The sequence below is a fragment of the Triturus cristatus genome, chromosome 9, assembly GCF_964204655.1.
Source record: "Triturus cristatus chromosome 9, aTriCri1.1, whole genome shotgun sequence".
Classification (NCBI taxonomy): domain Eukaryota; kingdom Metazoa; phylum Chordata; class Amphibia; order Caudata; family Salamandridae; genus Triturus; species Triturus cristatus.
Window position 1 is genome coordinate 684,416,378 of NC_140592.1, and position 24,069 is coordinate 684,440,446.

General features: G+C 46.0%; 1 protein-coding gene across 4 annotated transcripts in view; it reads left to right on the forward strand.

The window, feature by feature from the left end:
* The first annotated feature begins 3,578 nt into the window (after positions 1-3,578).
* The window catches only part of LOC146798496 (zinc finger FYVE domain-containing protein 1-like), a 116,555-nt gene continuing 96,064 nt past the window's right edge, over positions 3,579-24,069 (forward strand). For 3 of the 4 annotated variants that reach the window (XM_085625766.1, XM_085625768.1, XM_085625769.1), the window contains exon 1: positions 3,607-3,858. In XM_085625766.1, the coding sequence (XP_085481892.1) occupies positions 3,724-3,858 (135 nt within the window). In that variant the 5' untranslated portion in view covers positions 3,607-3,723. Of the gene's footprint in view, positions 3,859-24,069 lie in introns of all 4 variants that reach the window. The other variant, XM_085625767.1, reaches the window with a different exon arrangement.

Sequence of the window (24,069 nt, forward strand, 5' to 3'; positions counted from 1 at the left end):
ATGCATTGCTGATGACGTCACATATTGCATCACTCATGACATGGTCAGTGACATCTCAAATGACATCACTGATGACATCATCCTTGCTGATAGAGTGGCAGACCTCCTCTCCCCCTAATATAACCTTTGATACACACATTCAAAAATAGAAACTAAAATTTTCAAAACAATGGACATACCAATATCAGTTACAACAACCTATTCAGTAATTCTAAGATCCACATACACATCCACTCATTCACCAACAGTCCTATACAGTCACTCATACATGTACTCACTCATCATATGTACTCATACATCTATACATCCTGTTACACAACGCCACTCATCCATAGAGTTACTCACACACATAGTCACTCATGATAATAAAGAATCAAACATCCATTTACTTGCATATATAGTTATACACACACCACCACACTTACTTCGACAGAAATGTACACATACTTAGTCTTTTAAACAATCACTTATAGAAACACATACTTATTCATACAGGAACTCTTTCAATCTCTAACTCTCACATATACTCACTTATATACACCAATAGTCACATATACTAGTTTAAAACATATGTAGTTACTCATAAAGACACTATTGAGACAGTCATTCACTCACTAACACACCCATGCACACACTCATCCGCCCATACAGTCCTGCACACATGCTGTCTTCAACACAAAGAGTGAGTCACTCATTCATGCACCTATGCACTACGTAATACCCCCCACCAAACCATACAGACACTTAGACACTCATACTGATACTCAAAAAATCAACTAATAACCTATATAGACACTCATGTAGCTACTCACCAACCCATGCAGCCACTTATACACAAAATGAGAGACTGATACAGATATTTACATATTTAAACATTACTCACTAAGCAATGTATTCACTAAGATACACTTGATCAGTCAGTTATACAATCAATTTTTCAAAAACAAATCATCCATTTAGACACTTATATACCCATTTATTCTTCCATCGACCTTGAGATATACATATATAAAACATATGTAATTTTCAGAAAAACACACATTCACTGGATGATGTCATCAGTGATGTCATTTGAGATGTCATCAGTGATGTCACTGACCATGTCATGAGTGATGTAATATGTGACATCATCAGCAATGCATTGTGGGCACGCGAGTTATAGTTAGCTGCACTAACTATAATGGGGGAATTTCAATGGTTTTGTACGAGTGAAAAGTCCAGCTAACTATAACGCCCCTGAAACCTTTGGTTTTTTCAGTGAATTTCTAAGGTTTTTTAAATGCTAATTCCTAACTATAACGTGCCTGAAACCTATGGTTTTTTCAGTGAATATATATATATATATAAAAATATTTATATATATATATATATATATGAACAAACACTCCTCTAGAAACAAAAGGACACGACGCAATGTCTTATGACAAATACAGCCAGGGTTTAATTAGTGGCTATGTCGGACGCGTTTCGCCTGAACCAGCAGGCTTGTTCACCAACACAGTTTTGTCAACCAGATCCACCATTTATGCTGTGCACGTGATACAGTCATGTGAGGACTACAAAATGACTGAAATAAACAACAGACTCGTAGTTTTTTCCTATAGTACACAGAAACCAGTAAAACGGCATACGAATAAGTGTGACAAAAGTAAAGCGCAATATCAAAACGTAGACAACATTACTCAATCTACACATTTACAATTCTATTGCGGCATGGCTTTATCACGCAAGGTCACCTTTTTAGGAAAACAGCGCAAATCTGATAGCCATTACAATTACGCCCCTGTGATCTGTTGATTGGCAGATACCAGCATGGTACACACAGTACACCAATAATTAATATATAACACAAGACCAGCAGGCTGGCCATAATTACACGAAATAGAAAGATTCCTTTAACTCCCCACCCAGGATCCTCTGACCTCTCCACACACTTCCTGAGATAGATTTCCATAACAAGCTTTTGCGTATCATACCCAGGTATCATAATGCTCCACTTTCTACCCTAACTGACTTCCAGAAATTAGGTACTTAGTCATATCTCCCAGGGATGCTTCCAATCGTGATGACCAGAGCGGGCGGCTTGTCCACCCTGTCCAGGAGATCCTCACCCATGGGTCCTCCGAGACCCTTCCATCGAGGGGTGGCCCGCCATTGCTGCCCTTCAAGGGGGCCAGACCCGCTAAAACATGCAGTGACATCCCCTAGATCTATATACTTGCTCCTCCGCCTGCATGCACCAACTAAGATTCGATTTCCACTCCTGCAATGTTGGCAGGACTGGGCTTCCCCAGTGCCTGACTGCGTCCCTCCTCGTGATCGCCATAGCCACATTACAGAAGAGCAGGACATACCTATCCACGATCTGCTCCCTCAAATACCCAACACTACCGGCTGGGGCGTAAGCTGTATGTAGGTCTCCACCTCCTTGTTCAATCTCGATAATGGTTGAAATATGTTCTCTAGATTACTATTTTTTTTCGATCTTCCACTTTTCTCTTCTTAAATGTTGACATGTATGATAAAAAGAAAGTGAGATACTGAGCTGTATACCTACAGATTTGTAGATAGAAAGGCAGATATATTGTTGTTAGCGAAACATAGGTCAGATTTCATTAGCTCGACATAAACTGTTATAAATTAATTGTAAGCTTCAGCTTTATGAATAAAAGCGCTGAGAAGCTGTTCATAGTATGCAGGTATAGTTTAACAGTGTTAAAATCAGTAAAGACAGATAGAAATAGGCAGTATTAAGGTAAACGCACAAACTTAAACAGAAGGATAGACAGAATTAGGCATACATAAAATTAGTAAAATAAAATTAGGTATAGACCAGTTTGTCCACAGACGCAGACGTTTTACTGATGCCACTATGTTCTCATGATGTCCTACAGTAGCATCAAAGATGATAATATGTCCTCACTTTTAAAAATGTTCAATGCTGGAGAGCTTTGCTCAAATTAACTTTAAAGAGTTGTGGCCTGCAGAATACTTTAAAAAAGCTATATTATTACTGTTATGTGACAAATTGAAATACATCGTTTCCTGCACCGTGACGAAACATGCTAAAGTATCATTTAAACTGATACGTGCACAAAAGTAATTTACATATTTATTGAAAAACTATGACGGTGTATTCATGCAGCCCCACTACAGGTGTCATCTATACTATTTAAAGATGGCCACTCTAATCTCTGTTTGCTTGACGTCATAGCGTTTTTATTTTATGTCCAAAGTTAAAGACTCGCCATGTGTCTTAAGGCAGAATATATCGGCCATCTTTGAATGACACTCATTCCAGTTCAGGGAGAAAGCGCATGTATAATACAACACAGATAAAAAACAATTTTTCAAAGTAAGGGAAAGCTTTCCAAAGTATTTTGCCTAACAAATATTTCATTGAAAACTTTGAGTTCAAACATATAACTGTGCAAAATAATACGTTTGGAAACTTCACCGAAATGTACATGAAAGTCCGTGGTCAATGTCTGCGAAAGTATGTTTTCAGTAAAACTAATCAGAAATCGTGTTTTTACTGCACTTCCTGAAAGTAAACAGGACCACGTGATTGCTGCTTTGTTTTGACTGAGGGTTGACGTCATTTTAGTCCCTCTTCCATGCCTGCTGTCTGTCGTCTCTCACGGTGTGCAGGTGTTGTTGGGAGAAGGGACATGAGAAGTGAAAGTGTTCGGGAGTTGCTGGTCCCATGACCGCAAGGCGTGGATGATGTCCGGTCTGCTGCTGACCGAAATGGACCTCCAGGACCAGGATAGCCTTTTGCAGAAGCCCAAGCAGAAAGAGGAGGAAGGGGGAGGCGGAGGCAGTTTCCTGCTTGTGGATGAGGAGGAGAACCTGCAGGTAAGCAGACACTAAACAAACCCCCTTGAGAGAGGCAGAGGCGAGTGACAGCTGGGCTCTAGTTTCGCACTCTCCTGTCGCTTGCACGCCCCCCTCTTAGAGTTTCCCCACTTTCTTTCACTAGCGACTCATCTCCCTTTGGATATTAACCCCATATCCCCATCTTAGTCCTTTTCACAGCCATTATTATCTTTGTTAATCGTATACTTCATTTACTTATTCACATATGCCTGGAGGAATTAATTTATGTCGTCATGGGCTGTCATTTTACTTTTACATAGGAATGCATTCTTGGACGAGTAGTCTCCTTTCAAGAAAGCTGCTGAGTATTTGTTTTGATTGTGTGTGATCTGTTCTCAATTGCTGTGTGCGCGCAAGGGATAATTTCTTATGCCAAATGTGACGCTTTGTTGCCACATTACCAAATCATTTAAATTTATCTTTGATCATTATGTATGGAAATTGCACTTTGTATTTTTTATTTTTACAAAGTCGTTGCTACATAGTGTAACTTCATATCGTAGACCTAAAATGACAGAAGGCCAGCAAACGGACACTTCTTATACAGTGTTCAAACAGCTGGTGTGACACAAACCTAACAAGTGGCTTAGGCTGGATAGAAACGTTGCACGAGAAATGGAAGGAGCAACAGGTGTAATTGGGAAGAGGTGAAGGATGTGGGTAATAGCCTAAGCTTCCTACTGCAGACCTGGGTTCGAGTCTCGGCGTCTGCTCAACATGCTGTCATTCTGGGCAAACTACGTATACTCCCGTGCCTAGAAAAATGAACGTGTCCTTGTGTAATGTTACTTGTGTTCATCTAAAGCGCTCCAGTATCTTCGGGTCAAGGTCGCGCTTTATAAAACTGCAAAGAATAAAGCTGGGAAAGCAGACTACCTAAACAGGGCTGTAGGATGTCTTCAGCCAAGCAGTATGACACCCCGGCACTTGCAACTTGGGTGATTATAGAAAAGCAAGCCGCAAGCGATCTATGTTAAATTCGTTTTTTTTGTAAATTTGTAAATAACCTATAATGTCACTAATGTTGATTATAGGAAGGAAAATCAGGTGCAATGGGTGCACTATATAAAATTAAATTCGTGTAAATAGTACGGAGAAATTGTTAGCTACCATTCCTGTTTTCCTCCTCATTAATAATAAAGAGATGTGAAATTGTGCTGAATGTGGACTGGGAGCATAGGTGGCCCACCACAATAAAGTAGGCCCTCGGGATGCCTCATGGCAAAGGTAGTGAGGGAGCGAAATGTCCCGACACAGCCACAGGCAGGATAGATGAAATGCTCACACAGGTTCCTTGGGATGCCACACGGCAGGGGCCTTGAGGAGCAGGCAAGGGACCAACAAGGGGTCCAGGGCAAGCAGAATGGCACATGCAGCCCAGGCAGATCCTGACAGACACTCACCAAATTCGGTAGCAAGTTGAAGCCTGGAACCGCAGACACAGAGGCCTGGACAAAGGGGCACCCCACAAAATAGGCTGCGTGGGAGCGCACAACGACAATGAATGTACAAGGGGAGACGCTTCGTTGTCGGCGCAGGCTGAACCCACCTGATCCCAGCCACAATCTTGCTCCAGGACACGGAGGGGCTGAACGGACACCTGAGGCCCCGCCCCCTGCCACCGGGGAAACCTACAACTGCTGCTCGCGCCTCCCGCTTCGCGGGAGACGCTTCGTTGTCGGCGCAGGCTGAACGCACCTGATCCCAGCCACAATCTTGCTCCAGGACACGGAGGGGCTGAACGGACACCTGAGGCCCCGCCCCCTGCCACCGGGGAAACCTACAACTGCTGCTCGCGCCTCCCGCTTCGCGGGAGACGCTTCGTTGTCGGCGCAGGCTGAACGCACCTGATCCCAGCCACAATCTTGCTCCAGGACACGGAGGGGCTGAACGGACACCTGAGGCCCCGCCCCCTGCCACCGGGGAAACCTACAACTGCTGCTCACGCCTCCCGCTTCGCGGGAGACGCTTCGTTGTCGGCGCAGGCTGAACGCACCTGATCCCAGCCACAATCTTGCTCCAGGACACGGAGGGGCTGAACGGACACCTGAGGCCCCGCCCCCTGCCACCGGGGAAACCTACAACTGCTGCTCGCGCCTCCCGCTTCGCGGGACGAGCGCGGGCGGCGCCGGACGAAGCCCGGACAAAGGGCGGGCCGTCTGTGGCCGTCAGGGGCCAAAGGAGGCCGGGCTGGGCCATATCCCTTACTTTTAACTTCTCAATCTGATTTAGGTGATGCCCTCGCCAGGACTACGGGAAACTCCATTAAGGGAGGGGGGTAGCAACACAGGGACACTGGATAACTACTTCAAATCTGCCAAAGGAGATGCAGGCAAAGAAAATTCCCTGGAGAGACGCAGGGCGGAGCGGCGGCGCTCCATTGAATCCATGAAGAGCAGACCCCTGACAGAGATTATCCCGCATCCTATGTCCCAAGAGGAAGGTACGCCCCCCAATAGCTTAAATCATCTGACTCTTGAGGACCTCCCACTCTTATTTCGGGAAATTTCTAGTTCCCCTGGGTTGGCCCCTGGAAGGCTTACAGACACAACTCCCCCTACGACATGTGCTACCCCCGTTAATTTGGTTACCCAAACTCCCCCTTTGCATGCAACCAAGAAAAGTAATCCAAAACAAAGTGTTGTGCTCGAGCTCCATAGGCCTCCTCCAAGCAAACGTAGTAGGAAGTCAATGGGGGGGAGGGGGAAAGCCAAACCACTCCATCTAGATTTTGGCAAAAAACATACAAACGCTCTACAATCTGGCAGGGACAATGAGACTGTGCCTATTGCTTTTCCCTCCAAGACCCCCGGTCCCAACATAGCTGTCACTAATATCGACCCAGTGGCCAACACTTCTAATATAAATCCCCCCCTCACATCTATTGAGAGTATAGAATTCCTACTTTGTTCCCTTTTGCAGCCCATTAGCGATAGCCTGAAAAAAGTGGAGATTAGGCTCACTCTACTAGAGACATCTCTTACTACCTTGAACACCTTAGTTAGCAAGCAATCCAAAAATATGGGACCTCATCTCCCCGCAGGAAACCCTCCTAAAATAGGAGTCCCACAGGGTGCTAATAAAGTCCCCCCTCAGAGCGTGCCTACTGTCCCCCCCCTGCAGCCACTAATGGCTATTTCAGTCCAGGCACCGTGCAGTAAGTCAACTCATAGGCCTTTTCAACCAATAGACTCTGCCCCTCAAAGCTCCCAGACAGGGATCAATGGCGGCCATCAAGAAGCCGGCAGCGCCCCTCTAATTTCCCCGGGCCGGCAAGCCCCAAGACCACGGAGACCAGATCTGCCGCCAGAAGCCAACAGTCTAACGGTGGTCCTAGCAGGTGCCCCCCAATTAAGAGCAGGGGAAAATGAAGTCTACCAATCCCTAAAGAATAAGGTCATTAAATGGCTGAATTTGAACCGACCTCTACCATCTCATTTCAACAATGAGATTATAATGGTTAGAAGGGTCCCTTGGTTAGGGAAGACAAGAAAAACAATAATAGGGGATTGTATCCTGGTAAGTTTTAAGGATTCGGGCACTGTTCTGCATATCTGCGAAGGAACAAATAGATCACTGGATTCTACTATTCAGACCCTTCCAGTATCCTTTTTTTTCCCCCCTATCCGCATGCACCATGTTCCATCACAAGATGAGTGGATAAGGGTGGAACATAGATGCAGACATAAGGATTATGTACAACGCCCAAATCTCCAATTGCAGGATACACCCTATTTTCATTTTAACCGTTTCAACTGTTTGAATGGTTTGGATGGGGTTGATTGACTTTCCGCTCATACGCCAATGACCCAAGACTGCGGCTCCTGTAGCTTTTCCAAGCCATTCACCCCGATTGTTGGTAAAATCCCTGGGCCACTGAAAAACCCAGTGTTCCTGGATGATCTATCTGCCCACATTGTTGCCAATGCCTCTGGAATATTGAATGAGCTAACACCTGTGGAGAACGGCTCCAGTGGACTTTCCGAACCATCGGTCCCTACTGTTGGTAATGCGCCAGAATCCCCGATTGCAGTAGAGTCTGGAACTATCTCCTCTAACTCCCCTGGCACGGCATCTAATACCCCTGATCATCTGAGGCTAATTTGCTGGAACGTTGCTGGATTGGCTAATAAACTGGGTGACCCGGACTGGGCAAATTATATCGAGACTGGAGACATATGTATGTTCCAGGAAACCTGGGCCAGAGAGGACTATGGTCACCAAGGCTACATGTCATTCTTCATTCCAGCGAGGTGGGAAGGCAAAGGCCGTCCGTCAGGAGGGCTTACGACCTGGGTCACATCCCATCTGGGCTGTGTGGCAATGCGGTTGTCGACTAACTCTGAAGACATCCTTGCGATTTCACTATCATGGCCCAACCAAGTTAAACTCGTGTTTATTAATATTTATTCTAGGCCAATGGGAATTGCAAAGGAATCACCGACCATAGATGAACTCTCCAACTTTATATCTGACCTACCGAGTGATTCATTCTATGTAGTGGGAGGGGATTTTAATTCTCATTTTGAGCCACTCCCTGGCCTTCTGGACGGGTTATCATCGGAAGAAGAGGCCAGATGGGCAGTACCTTTAGTGGAAGCTCCACCTCCGAAGGCTTGGACCCCACTAGCACTACAAATTACAGCCCTCACCCTAAAGTTCGGAATCAGAGCTTGCAATGGGCGAATGAAATCCGACATACCCAGTAAAACCACCTACAACAGACCGGGAAGAGAGAACCGTCTGGATTATGTCCTGGCTCAAATAGTGAAGTGGCCGACAATCCAGGATTTCAGGGTGACGGAAAGGACCGATAGTGACCATAATGCACTTGAGCTTGACCTTGTCCACCCTGGCCCCCAAGCTCTCGCGATTAATGCAGAAGGGAACAACCCCGCCCTTCTCCTTGACAATAACAGGAGAAGGATTAGGTGGGAGCACTTGGCTACAAGCAAGAATAAACTCCCCAGGCTCTATGATGGGATAATCCCCATTTTGGAAACTGTGGGGTGCTTGGACACCGAGGCAAACAATAAAGACTCCCAGGGCAAATTGTTCAAGGCCCATGAGGACCTCATAAAAGCTGCGGCACCTCATTTCACCTGCAGTCCACGAAAAGTAAAAGGGGGGCGTCAAGGCAAAACATCATGGTACAACCTAGCTTGCAGAAGGGCAAAAACAGAACTCCTTAAACTAATCAAGGAGGGTTTAGGGGGGGATAGCCTTAAACAAAGCAGGCGAGCTTACAAGAAACTCACTGCCCACGCTAAGGTAGAATGGGAGGAAAACCAGTGGGAAGAACTTACCAAGGCCCTAGCGACCCAAAACCAACGTCTGTTCTGGAGGATTGTGAACGGGGGGTCGGGGAACTTACAATCGGCACTAGAGCCCAATATTGCCCCAGGGGTGTGGCAGGCTCACTTCCAGACCCTATACAGCTCTGAGCCAGGAGAATCTCCTGTTGCTGATGAGGTGGGCTGGCCGGACTGTGAAGGGGAGCCAATAACGCTGGGCGAGGTCACCGCTGCCATCTCAGGACTGGCTTCTGGAAAGGCGCCGGGACTGGATGGATTACCAGGGGATATGTTTAAACAGGAGCCCATTGTTTGGGCCCCTTACCTTACCGCCCTTTTCAATGGAGTTCTTGGTGGCATGGAAATCCCTAGTACTTGGCTGGGGGCAGAGGTGGTCCCCATCTTTAAAAAGGGCTCGCCTCTCCTCCCAGCCAACTACAGACCAATCAGTTTAATAGACGTGGCACAGAAACTGTTTGGTAGGGTGTTGCTGAATAGGCTCCAGGACTGGATGGAGGAGGTGGGTGCCCTTAGTCCCTACCAGGCGGGATTTAGGAAGGGGGTATCCACAGTGGACCAGGTTTTTAGATTGAACCTAATCTATTGGAGGGCAGCAAAATTCGAGGGCGGTAGTCTGTACACAATTTTTGTGGACTTATGGGCCGCCTTCGATCTGGTGCCCAGGGGGAAACTTTGGAGCGTCCTGGCAGAGATGGGTGTTCCCCCGGACATCCTATTGATCTTACAGAGGCTGCACCACAATAATTACGCCCGAGTGAGGTGCGGGAGGTCGGGGGAACTGACCGATAGATTCCCCGTTGGCCGGGGGGTAAGACAGGGTTGTGTGCTGGCACCGACCCTGTTTTGCCTCTTCGTCAACGGGGTAATCGCCCATCTGAATGCCACTGAATATACTGACGCCCCGAAATTAAATGGCAGCAGGGTGCCCGCAATTATGTTTGCGGACAACACCCTGCTGCTATCCAAAACCCCTATGGGTATACAGAGGATTCTTGACTCCTTCGTGGCCTTCTGTATTGATAGGGGGCTGGAAATTAATGCGACAAAAACTAAATTCATGGTTTTGAATCCGAGGCAACAATTGCGGCCAAATCCGCAATTGGGAGCTGCACGGCTCGAGAGAGTGGCCACCTTTGAATACCTTGGTGTGACTCTCAATGAAACCATGACTTGGGGATCTCACCAGAGTAGGGCTAACCTCAAACTTACGCAAACCACTGGGGGTATCGCCCAGATGATGACTGGTTCATCATACCGTCCACTGGGGGCACTAATCCAGATATATAAGGCCCAGGCTAGGGGAGCGATAATGTACGGGGCGGTATTATGGGGCCACACGCCTTGCCGGAGTCTGTCATTAACGGAAAACAAGTTTATAAGACAGATAGCCGCACTCCCGCCCAGCACCCCGCTCCTCCCCCTGAGGCTTGATTTGGGCCTACGACCGTTAGCTGACGAAATAAGCCTGAGACCCTTAGTATTCTGGCGTAGGCTGTGGAGTAGCAATGATCTCGCTGAATACAGGGCGGAACTGGTCGAACTTCTGAATCACCCAAAAGTGCTCAATATCCCTTGGCTCAAAAACATCCAAGCCACTTGCATGGAAATAGGGCTCCCCGATTTATGGACCGAACCAGCGAAAGCCGCACTAAATATTTCCAAAAAGTCCCTGGCTAACGTATATCACGAACACAAATTAGCCAGGGCCCAAGCCACACAGGCAGAAGGGTCCTTATCCTCTGTGTTTCTGCAAAGCAAGGATCTTTATAGGTTTGAGAAGGTATTGGATCCTATCTCCCCTGTACTGGCCCGGAAGCTGTTTCTCCAATGGAGATACGGCACACTGCCTTTCCGGTCTTTTACAAGCACCTGGCCATTGGCCCCTACCACAAAGCAGTGTCCGGCTTGTGATGCTACGGAGGAAACTGATTTGCATGTGGCTTTTTTCTGCCCAGCCTACAAGGTAGCACGAAAATACTGGCTCCTCCCGCTGATAAGGAATATGGGCTGCAGGGAATATGCACCAATGTATAGGATTTTAAAATCTGATGTCTCTGGCCCAACTGTCTTCGCACTAACAAAATTTCTTACCAATGTTTGGCATACGCGTAACCGTATTCTAAAGGCGTTGGGTCCCTCTTAAAATTTTTTATTTTTTATCATTGATTGAATATGTGTACTGTATACTTTTTCCTTGGCTACGGCCGAAACAAAGAATGGAATTAGAATGGCTTATTGTTGCTACTTTGATAACTGTTGTTTAATAACTTTTTTATCTCAAATGCTGAATTATTTATGTATTTTATGTCTATGTATATATTTTATTTGTGCTTTTATGGTCACCGACCGAAATAAAGCTATCAAAGTAAAGAATGTACAAAGTCAATTATAAAGGCAATGAAAGTATGCGATAACATGGATATTTATTAATGATCAATAAAATTGCGAAATGTACAACCATATTATGTTTCAATAAACTGCGACCTTTCAACACACTAAATCACGTTGTCAGTGGTGTAATTTAAAGGCAAAGGGACGCAGTTAAATTTGCAGGAAGGGAGAGGAGGACTCGCCCCCTGGGAGGGGTTGGCTCAGAGCAGACCAGTAACGTTTGGGTGCTCATTGCAAACAAAATAAGTAACGTAAATACTCAAGCACAATAAAAATAATTGACAGTAACTAAAATAATAAGATAAGATGCTTGATTCTAAAGATGAACATTTCTTTAAAAAAAAATTAAGTCAATTTTCAGTATTGGTGCATAATAGAATTGAGTCTAGTGTTTCAAGCAGAGTTCCAAAAAAGAGAGCTTAGTTCATTATATGAGAATATAGTTAACATAATTAATTTATTTGGTAATCAAATATGTATATAAACTCAAAAGAAAAGGAGGCCTAAGAATGATACAGTAAACAGTATCTAACAGGTTAGGCACTAATTAGAATTTATAATACAAAACACAAGAGTTCAATACGTAGTCTTAACTTACAGGTAAAGTCAGTATGGGAGCTTCAGTTTTGCATGGCCCTCCTCGTGACGTCTCAGCTTGATTTAAGTTCTGAAAACTAGATTTACCTAATATTGGGTCTCTCACAGTCTCATATGCACCTTACTAGTTGTTCTTTGTAGCATTTGTAATATTACTTATCCAAAGTTTATTTAAGCTGCTGCCTTTTTGGCTCACCGTGTATAATCTGAAGGGTTTGATTTGTTCCATAGTCTAGGCGTGGGATACATCATAGTGGCACAAGTCTGTTAGTTCATGAACATGCCTTAGATTGTGCAATCCTTCTTTCAGTCCAGGTGGGGGTCCTTATACGTATCACCAGTATACACCAGTGCTTAATTTGAGCTGGCACTTAGTTGTCAGCACCGGAGCTTGTAACATGCTGCCTCAAGGTAGCACTGTCTGGCTAAATTAGAGATGGCCACAACAAGATAAATTTGAACTGAATATACATTAAACAAGCATTGGCATAGCCAATAGGTCTCGCCTATGGGACCTTATAAGTGTTTAGCCATGCAACAGTTGCATAACTAAATACTTATAAGGTCCCAAATGCGAGACCTATTGGCTATGTAAAGCGGCCGTGCGGCCGCAAAAGTGAAAGTGATTGCGATCACGATCACACATCAAAGTGGCCGCGAGAAGTGAAAGTAATTGCGGTAAAGCGCGGCGCGCGCGCCTGCGCACATGCGCTGTAGCACTAGGCTGGCCTGGTAGCACTTTTTGGAGCCCTCTCAATAAGTCTCGCCAGACCAGCGCATGCGCTGGGTCAGGCGAGACCTAAAAATGACTATTGCCTGCTGCCCAAGCCATTCTTCCAGCTTTGGGGCCTGTATTAGCCCGAATTGTCACACTTGTAGGAGTGTGATGCTTAATAATTGTGTTGTTACTGTCATTGGAAACGTAATGTGTGGTGCAAGCTGCAGTGGCCTCGTGACGAAAGCCCTGGCTCTTATTATTATTATTTTTTTTTTCTCATAAATTAAGCACTGGTATACCCTCAGCCTGAAATTTGTCACCTAATATGTTCAATGTATGCTCCAGTCTATAGAATAAAAAAATATGGCATGTGTGGTGTCACCTCCAGAATCCTTAAAATCTTGGAGGAACATAAACGGCCCAGTGGGAAATAGGTTGCACAGTGTTATTTAGTTTAGTGTGATAGCCTAGGCATGGGCAGAGTGGGCAGCTGCCCAGGGCCCCACACCCAGCCTAGCAACATGGGGCCTCACGCCAGGGAGTTACAGCCAGGCTGGCGCACTGATCTCTTGTTCCGCTTCCACTCAATTAACAGCGTATCATCCCCTGGGCTTCACAACTGTAGTGTAGTGATGCATGGCCCAGGGGAGGAGCCCCTCCTTCCCATGCGCCAGGTAGGTGAGACACAGTGTGAAGGTTTGAAGCAATCAGGTCTAATGTTTCACTGTGAAAAGCATTGTGGGATGCCCATTGTCACGCAGTTAGTGCGCTGTCTCCTTTAACATTATTATATCACATTATAGCACTGCAGTGAGAGGTACTTATTAAAATTGATAGTTTATATAGGTAAACCATTAGGAAACTAAGAGGCAAGACAGTTGTCATGTAAACCCTGTTTTACTCTGGAGCAACATTGTAGTCTATTAAATCAAACACAATAGGGGTTTGTACAACTAGTATTCTCAGCTCACATGTTTGAAAGCGCTTTCACAAGGAATAGTTAAGAAAAAGGAGCATTGGTGAAATAAAATATTGCCTAAGATCACATAATTTAAGCGGGTAAACCATAATTTATCCAGGTTTTCTGGATTTACTTTGTACAAATGAGCCAGTATATGGGTGTCTCTTAGTCTTTTCTTTTTATGTTAATCATTAGGGCCCGACATCGTTTGGGAACTGGAACCGACTTACCTCCTGTCGTCAGTTCCAGCCCAGCAAGTAGGATGCGACCAAACCCTGTTCGGTCGCAATCCTATACTTTACAATGGGAGCATGCATCCTCAACGGAATGCATGCTCTCATTGTAAAGAGCAGAGGTGCCACTCATCCCTGCACCCCATAGCAGGCACCTCATGGTGCTTACCACGGGGTGCAGAGATCAACTCCTCTAGGCTGCCATTCGGCAGCCTTACACCCATGTTGGCCCTGCTGGGGGCCCCCAAAGACAGATACCCAATGCCTTTCTGTGTCGGAAAGGCTGTCACAGAAAGGCAGTGGAAATCTGCCATCGTAATCCCACTGCCGGAAAGAGCTGGCTGAGGGAATACTGAAGACTTTCCGAATGGGGGACGGGCTCTCCGAGCCAGTCGGAGGCCACTCGGAAATCTGATCGGGTTCCCTTCCGACCGACCCCATCAAAATGGGTCAGTCGGAGAGGAATCCAACTAGCCGATTACGATGCGGGCTAAAGGGCTCTGACCAATGGTCAGTTCCGTCTCAGCCCACATCATAATCGGGCCCCTAGTTTTTACTTCCTTGTACATTTTTTTGCAGTTTTTATACAGCGTGAAACAAAAGCATTGGAGTGCTTTACGTGAGCTCCAGTTACATTACTGAAGTTCACATTCAGTTTTTAAAGGCACAGGTAGATTAAGTGATTTGTTCAGAATCACAGGATGTTGAGCTGAGGTCGAGACTCGAATTTGGTTCTCCAGTTCCAAAGTCTGCAGTTCTGGCTGTAATGCCTCATCTTGGGAAGAGAGATCATGGCAGGCAGAAGCCACTTGAAAGCTCAGTTCAGTACGGGCCTGAGGTTCCAACAGGACCTTGAGCTGAGCCAGATCTAGGCGTCAGGCTCGAGCCAGGCTTGTAGTGTCAATGGCTCGCCCACTTCTAGTCTCCAGCTAGTCCACAGCTGGGGTGGCACCGACTCTGATAGCGCAAAACCAAAGGGGATGATGGATGGAGTGTTGAACAATGCAAGCACTCACTCCCAATCAACTGATCTGGGTTTAATCCATCATCATTCTTTAGCTCACTCCGCCACCCCAGTTCAGACATGGTCATATACAAATCAGTCTGACCCTGTGCCTCATGGGAACAGTCCAGCCCAAACTGCCAAACCATGTCTTCCCTGGACCGGAAACAAGCTTCCTAGGACCGGTTTCTGGCTAATCAGCCGTCATCAGCCAGGCTAGCTTGAATCCAGTGGCAAAGTGAGCAAGGGACCACGTCTGGGCATACCCTGCCAACTTAGGGTGGATGGGTATGCCCAGACGTGGGTCCCTTGCTCACTGTGCCACTGGATTCAAGCTAGCCTGGCTGAAGAAGGGTGACATACCGTGAAACCGGTCCCAAGATGCTTGTTTCCGGTCCAGGGAGGACCTGGCTTGGCAGTTCGGTCTGGACTGTTCCCATGAGGCACAGGGTCAAAACTGATGTGCATATGGCTGGGTCTAAACTGGGGTGGCATGGTGAGCAAAAGAACAATGGATTTAACCCAGATCTTTTGACTGGGGGAGAATGTTTTCATTGTCAGCTGTCCGTCCATCATTTGTTTGCTGTAACACGACTCTGATAGCGTAGCCAAAGTACTGGCCTTTCCGGGTAAATGTCACTGTGTAGTGGGCTCTTCCCAGCTTTAGAATAGAGTGTTTATTTTCAGCATATTTAGGTGAGGTGGTAAATCTGAGATTAGATGTTAAATATCCTAGGGCCATGGATAACACATACCCACTGGACCAGGTCCTGTTGCAGTGGGTTGTTACTGGACAGTACGAGTGGTAGATATTGATATTTACCACTAGTGTTTCAAAGTTTAAGACTAAGCTTGAGACTTATTTCATTGCTTTTGGATCCTAGAGTTGTTCACTTTCAAACTCTGCCTCAAAAATTGTATTAGTCAAGGGTTACTCGAGGAGGTGGCAAATGGATTATAAATCAAACTCAGTGTGAGTAGTAATCACATTCAATAACATCAATATCCAGCCGAGTAATCTTTTAAGCTAGACTAATTTAGAAGAGGGATTTAGAATGGAACAACAAAAATACACAATTCGACTCAGACGCCCCTGCTCCCCCAACAGACATCTTCTGATTTCTCTGCATGTACAATGTGCCTCTGCACATATAAAGTGTCCTGTGACGTGATAATGGAAAGTTTTCCACTCTACCTGGGCTTCATAGAGCTAGATTATGGCTGCAAAGTCAAAGGCAGTGGGGCCCTCTCTCATGGGCCTTGCAGCACTATACATGGCTGTGAGGTCTAGGAGATTGGACCATTGTCCTTCACAAAGCAAGCTCTCGCAGCTCTGGATCATGGTGGAGAGTCCCAGGGAGTGGGACCCCACCCTGCCCTAGGCTCGCAGCACTTAACTGTTTGTGTGAGGCCCATGGTAGAAGGCTCCCATGCCCTGGGCTTCTGATCCCCTGGACCTCTTAGCGCTAGACCATGGTTGTGAGAGGTAGGGTAGTGAGGTACCTTGCCCTAGGTCTCTTAGCTGTGGTGTTGTGCTGCAAGGCCTTGGGAAAGTGCCTCTCCTCCGGGCCCAATAGCAAGTGCTTCATTGGACTGTACTATGACTGTGTTCATGGACCCATGCCAGGGACTTAGCCATAAGCAGTGCAGAAGGTGCAGTGACACCTAGCCACAGTGGTAGGTATTAGTTTGCTAATTTACCCAAATTATTGCTTAATTTTACTTTGCAGGAAGCAGAGAGGGCGAGGGATGCTTTTACTTTGTAAGAAGACACACTGCCACCATTACAATGCTACTTGCCTCTCTTCCATTGACTTTGCTGTCATGGTTGGACACTCGGGGGAGGAAGGGATCAACCATTGGCTATGCAATGTTGAACTATGGCTATGAGGCCTATGTGAAGGAGTCTCTCTCCGCTATCAATAGTACAACAGGTGCAGTGGTACCACGGCTTAGGGATGTTAGAGACCCAATGCACCCAAATTATGGCTTTGTTTTACTATCCAGCATCATTTGCTTCCATTAGGGATCATTGCTATGCCACTGGTCACCTCGCTCATGCCTCTTGTAGCCATTATCCAGAGCTGCAAGACCCATCAAACCCTGGGCCTCGCAGCCATGGTCCAGTGCAGCAAAGCCTAAGTGAGGGATCCTCCTCCCGTAGGCCTCACAGTACCGCACAATGGCTGCCAGGCCAAGGGGAAAAGCACCTCTGAGGAGCATAGCTGTCAATAGTGTCGCAAGTGCAGTGACACCATGGCCCTTAGGGGTTATGGGCCCAATGCACCCAAATTATGTCTGTTTTTTCTGTCCAATCAGTAACTGGGGTTCAGATGAGCAACAATTCACTTTGCTTGCGCCAGAGCCTGTTGCACCTTTGATATAACACAGGCTCTCCTCACTTGGGAATCTCCGCCATGGTGCTCTACTGTGAGGTCTTAAAAAAAGGGGTACACTCTGGGTGGCCCCTCCTGGACCTTCAGCAAAGGACCATTGCTGTGATGCTTCTCTGGGGATGCTCTCAGGGGTGTTGTTATCAGTAGTGCAGGAGGTGCTGTGGCACAGGAGCTTAGGAGACTTAAGGGCCCAATTTACCTAATTTTCAACTGTAATTTACTGTCTACCCAGTGGATGGTTGGGTAAGGGGGAGAGAGTGATCCGTTTGTCTTGCTTTCAGCAGTGCCCATGGCACTATTGTTAATCCACTGGCGCCTGCTTTCATTGTCAACACGGTTGTCACACGCCGCCTGCTTTCATTATTAACACCCGCTTACATGCCACATGAACAATTTAATGAATTCATCTGTGTCAATGTGTGTGGATACGTCCGTGCATACTCTAGACAGAATTTAATGATTAGCTTTTGTCAATACTTGTTTGCAATGTGGGAAAACTCTTGAGAGCCCGGTTATGGTGCATTTATAGTCTTGTTACTTTTAATGGCATCTCATGTCCTCAAACATTTTTCTACCTATAGCTGTAGATGAGAAGATAGATGTATGGCAAATAATTTCCCCTCTGCATCCAGCAAGGCAATAAGGCTATAGTTGCTTGGCAATTTTGGGGGGCTTCTATTATATATGAGATACAAGATTGCTCCTTTTAATGAAGGTAGCATCAGGCCGAGTATTGAACACAATAACCAAGTAATGCTCTCATGAAAGTGACGCATTACGCCACATGATTTACCTTTTCTTGCCGCATAATTTACTCAACTCTGCCGCATAATTCCAGTGGCCCTGATTACAGGGCAGGGCTTTAGTGCATTGGTAGTGGTGTTTGTGGGCCACGACTTTGCACCATCAGAGGGGATGGCTGGGCAGAGGTGCACTGTCCGAGCTTCTTGTTGCCTCCAGGACTCTAAGACTAGGGTGCGTAGCACATGATTGGGATAGGTTGCCCCAACTTACCCAGCTGCCCTCTTCTGTGCTTCTTCTGTCTCCAAGGCTCGCGCTCTCTGCACAGGTGCAGTTGTGGCACCCAGGGAGGCAATTTATATCCTTTTCAATGGACGCTGAGAAATTCCGGGCCATGCCCTCTCACACACTTCGGGGGGTTGGTGGGGAGTCTAGCGTTGACATGTTTTTGCTTCCATAGTAACCCCTCCTCTCAGGAGTACACTAGGGACGTACCTGCCCTAGGAGTGGCAGAACAAAAGGAACCACCTAGATGGAGGATGCGGCGGCTGGGGGGGGGGGAATGGTTGAGGGGGGCTGTTCACGGGCATCTCTTGCTGACAGAGAGGTGTTGTCATTCGGGCATCAGCATCTAGAAGAGCCGGGAACGGACGGACGGGCAGCCACCGCACCTCTTCCCTGACTCTGAGAACTCCCACTGGAATGTCCTGCTCCCGAAAACAGGGGAAGAGTATGGTGGACGTTTTTAGACTCCTCCTGAAGTCAGTGCAGTGAACGAATTAGGTCACCATCCGAGCTATTCTGTAAAGGGAGCTCCCAAAGTTAGGTTCCAAAGATGTATTTTTTTAACTTGCCATTGTTAAATACAAATATATTTAAGAAGGTTTTGAACATTTCTCTGTATAGTAATAAGTACCTTGGAAAATTCAGGACTTACTTAAACCTTAATAGATTAATTTAGAAGCGAAAATTCAGATTATGAAATTTTATTATATAAAAAATGTGCACAGCTGTGGGTGATGCTGCAGGACAAAATAGAGGTGCACTGGAGGAGCTGTGAGGGGTTCTTAGTACTGAAGCTGCGGGGGATGCCGCAGGACAGGATAGAGGTGCACTGGAGGAGCTGTGAGGGGGTCTTAGTACTGCAGCTGCAGGGGATGCCACAGGACAGGATAGAGGTGCACTGGAGGAGCTGTGAGGGGGTTTTGGTACTGTAGCTGCAGGGGATGCCACAGGGCAGTTTAGAGGTGCACTGGAGGAGCTGTGAGGGGGTCTTGGTACTGAAGCTGCAGGGGATGCCCCAGGACAGGATAGAGGTGCACTGGAGGAGCTGTGAGGGGCCTTCGGAATTCTGAACTTGCAGGGAGTGATTCCGTTGAGGGAAGAGGTGCACTCACAGAGCTTGTTCTTTACCTGTGTACTTAAAGTACAGGGGGGCAGAAATTAGGTGTGCTGGAGGAGCATTTCTAGCCTTTTGTATTCCCAATGCTTCCTTCTCCCTCACCGATTCTCTCACCGCACACCTTTCTTCTTCTTAACCCCCTTTTCAGGCCACCACCTTTCCTTCTTGCTCAACCACCTCCGAACAGCGGATGCCAGCGGGTAGCTTCACACTTGATAAATCCACATACATTCATGAGAGAGGAGAAAGTGACACAGGTAATCACTGCAGTGAGGCCAATGAATGAATGTGAGCTGTAAATGGCGAACTTTTCCCAAACAAAAGAATCAGAAAACTGCCAATCACATTTTTGGAGCTTTGCCCTTGTTTGTTAAAGGGAACGCCCTTGGTACATCAAGTGGTCGAAAAATGTCAGATGAAAAAGTGAAAGTAGTTATTCATGATTTGTTTGTAGTAAGTTTTTTATTAGCAATCCAAAAGTAAAGAATTTTGTATTTCCACTCATATGCGACACCAATGAGAACATTTAGTGACGTTTCTATCGTTTTATACAATCCACTTTTCTCTGAATAAGAAAGTAATGCAATTAATTGAATATATATGTCTGCAGGGAGCTCGAATATTTTTTTAACAAGGTATACAGAGGCCCCTAAATACTTCTTCCATAAATGCCATTTTTAGGTTGAGCCTAGTGCAGCGTGCATGCACTGCTCTATGGGAGGCTTCTTGTGAGCACTCCAAACTTCTCCGTGTGGGTCTGACTCCTGCCTTTCATTGGCTTGGCCTTTGCCTGTGCCTTTCAATAATGAAAGCACGCAAATAGCCAAAGGCGGGTGCATGCCCCACCTCCTTTCCAATGTGTCACTCCCACGGCGTTTTGCTCTCGGGAGCGAGCAGAGGCGCGCAGGGTGGCAGTTGCATTCCTGGTGGGTCAGGTTACACGCAATGCGCCGTGCTTTCGCTTTTTTTTAAATGAGAGTTAGGGTAATGACCATCTGTGCTCTGTGATGCCACCGCTTGCTCACGTCTACGTTGCAGGTAATGCAAAGCGTTACATAAACCACAGAAGCGGCCCACTGGCTTCACATTAGTTAACATCAGTTTAGCACTGTATTGTAGTGAAATTGGATGTATATAGCGCTTACTACCGTATTTGGTCATCCCTATTTACCATAAGATTAGTGCCCTGCCTAGAAAGGAATCTCGCGCTCGGCCCCTGAATACTTTACACCCCGTAGCTTGTACACCATTCTCCGGGTCCCCAACAACAACACCGATCTTTTTCTAGTCCCTTCTTTGCCAAATTCCCGCCTCTCAGAGCCTTGAGTCCACATTGGTAATATGAGCTTGTCAGTCATATTCAGCCAATCACTGACTGGAGACATATGGCGGAAGCTCTGCATTTTGAGGTTCCAGTTGACGAAGTAGCGGATTTTTTGGTAGATGAATGATAACAGGCAAGAAGAGTAGGTTGAGTATGTGTAGGTCCTGTTGATGCCTTCGTTGCAGGGCGTGGACCTTTTGTGAGATCGCTGTGTGGGGTGGGTTTGTCTGGTTGGTGGTCATACACCTAGCTATGTCTCTTGATGTACAGTGATTTTTTTTTTATGTGCCCCCGGAATTGTGCTTAGTCAACCGTGGAAAGCACCGTACCTCTGAATGTATTTTCATTGTGACTTCTGTTGAGGGTTTACATTATTTTAGGCGGGAGAGCGTAGGCTAAACCCAATTCACAGCTGATAAATTATCAGTTCACTTATGTGTGACATTTTCATGCCTTCAGTCAGGGCTTTAAGTGGGCTGAAAAAACTGGGGCGGGAGGGGGTCTCTCAAAGGGGCGTTGCCAATGTAATTAAGGGCGTGGCTTAAAATATGTAAGCTAAAAATCATTGCTTAGCATTTTGTGGACCACTTAAATCCTTGGTGCGATGCTCTTTTAAATGAGAGACCACATATTTGCAAGTATGCGGAATACATGTGTATTCTCTATTGTAAAATTAAATATACCAAAAATCAGTTTGATTTTTGTTACGAAAATATATTAGAATAAGTTTAATACCAGACAGATTTTTTATAAATATTGCACTAAAGTGCGCTATGTTATAAATAACCGTATTGTCATTGCAGCAACCTGCACACAAATTATCTTTTAAAAATTACAACTCATTGTCTGTTTACAACAGCTGTTGAAGTACTGATGGATTTTGTGCAAAGCTTCTCTGTTTTCCCTAAACGATTGTTTTAGTGTTACTAAAAAGTTGTAAAAAGGTACTTACTACGTAACAGCCCTTCTAAGGAACATTGTTGCCCATATTATACACACACTATCCCATTTTTCTTTGCACTTTAATTATTATATATTTGTTTTGTCATAAAAACATGCTTCCCTATTTGAAAACGTGCTACATTATAACACCTCATCTGCCACTGTAAATACACCATTAAAATGCATCTTAATTTTGCTGTCACAGTTGTAGGACAATAATCGCAAAACAAGAAATCTTTTTTTATGTTAATTCTTTATTTAATAAGGTCGTTCAGTTGTACAGAAGGTCTTCTTGGTTACATATAAAGTAACAAAAAAGCTTATAAGACTTTTATATTTTAACTTTTCAACATCCTGCACAGCGGCCACAATGCTCCACAACATAGCTTGAAAACAATGGCAAAGCCAATATCTCTGGCTAAACACTTATAAGGTCTCAAAGACGAGACCTATTGGCTATGCCAATGCTTGTTGACATGGTCAACCCCATTATTGCCTGGTATTTGATGCAGCGTTGATGAAGTGCACTGGGTTCCTGCAAGCCAGGTGCCCAGCGTCCGTGATCTTTCCCAAAAACACGGTAACTGTGCAATTCTCCTAAAGTTGTCAATGACCTTTAGCACCCTTGCCAGTACCTAGTAATTGGTACCCAAGGTACCTAGGGCCTGGGTATTAAAGAGGGTTTCTAAGGGCTGCAGCATGTGTGGTGCTATTCTAAGGGACCCACCAACAAAGTCATGCAAACTGCCATTGCAGGCTGCGTGAAATGGTGCAGACAAAAAATAAAAACGCGACCTTGCACACGCCCTGTGTGCCATGTCCCCAGCCACTGCATGAAGTATGTTGGTCACCCCTGTAGTAGGCCTTACAGCCCTAAGGCAGATGCATTATATTACATGTGGGGACATATACGCATAAGCAGATATGTTCTGTCTAATCCAATTGGTAGATAGTACAACTGAACAGGGAAGCCATCTTGAGTACTTTTACTGGGCACTGGTCATTACGAGTTCCCAGGCTACATGATGGCTTCACAGAAACCTACGGTGTTTGGTATCAAACACCTTGTCTTAAAAAATCTATACAGATGCTAGTAGTGGATTTATTAAAACATGCACCCAGAGGCACCTTAGAGGTGCCCCCCGAAAACCTACCAATCTCTAGTGTACTGGCTGACTGGTGTAGGCCAACCTGCCACTACAGACAGGTTTTTGACCCCCTGCAGGTGAGAGCCCACGCTCTCTGAGGTCAGAAACAATGCTTTGCCTGGCTCAAGGTGTTGTCACCTCCTTCAAGCAGAATTGCTGAGTAATCAGCATTTCAAGTGAGGATGCTTCAAAGGTCTCTGCCACTTTTGATACACAACCCCGGCTTCCCCCAGCCTGAGGAAATGCCTCTCCCTGCCCAGGGCCCATTTGGCACCAGGGCAGATGGGAATATTAGCTAGTCAGAAGGCATCTTGGCTATCAAGCTAGATACACCCCTAAGGTGGGCTACCTGAAGTGAACACAACATAATAATAATAATAATAATAATAATAATAGTAACCACCATCTTGGTTTTTGATGAAATTAGATACACTGGGCCAGGGTTATACCTACTCCCCATATGAACTGGTCATATAGGAAGTGTAGGCACCCCAAAGGTAAGTAGCCCACTTACACTCCCTTGAACACCCCTAAATTGAGTATTTAGGTGTCACCCCTGACACCAGGAACTCCGATTCCACAGGCACAAGACGAAGAAGACCAAGAAAAGCAAAGAAAGCGAGAACTGAGGACCAACTGCTGACTTTTTGGTACCAAACCCTGCATGGCTGCACCTGTCCCAACAATTGCGAAAACCCGACTCTTCTGCTCCCAAAATCCCTGGTGGGCTGCCAGAACTTTGGAAACTGTCAGTAGATTCCCTTGGAGTAGAAGAGCTACTCGCTTGCAGGCACCAAACAGCAAAGTCCGGTCCACTGTTTTGCCAATTCCTGGTCTCATTGATACAGCAGCCGCTCAGGAAGAGGTTACCGTGCTCCAGAAGGCCAGATCTATCTCCCCACCAAGTGAGAAGACACCAGGACCAACCGGAGCTGCACAGCACCAATACCTGGGGTACCAGACTCCTTGGAGCTACCAAAGTCTGTTTGAGTCCAACCTGGACTCCAAGACCGAGCAGC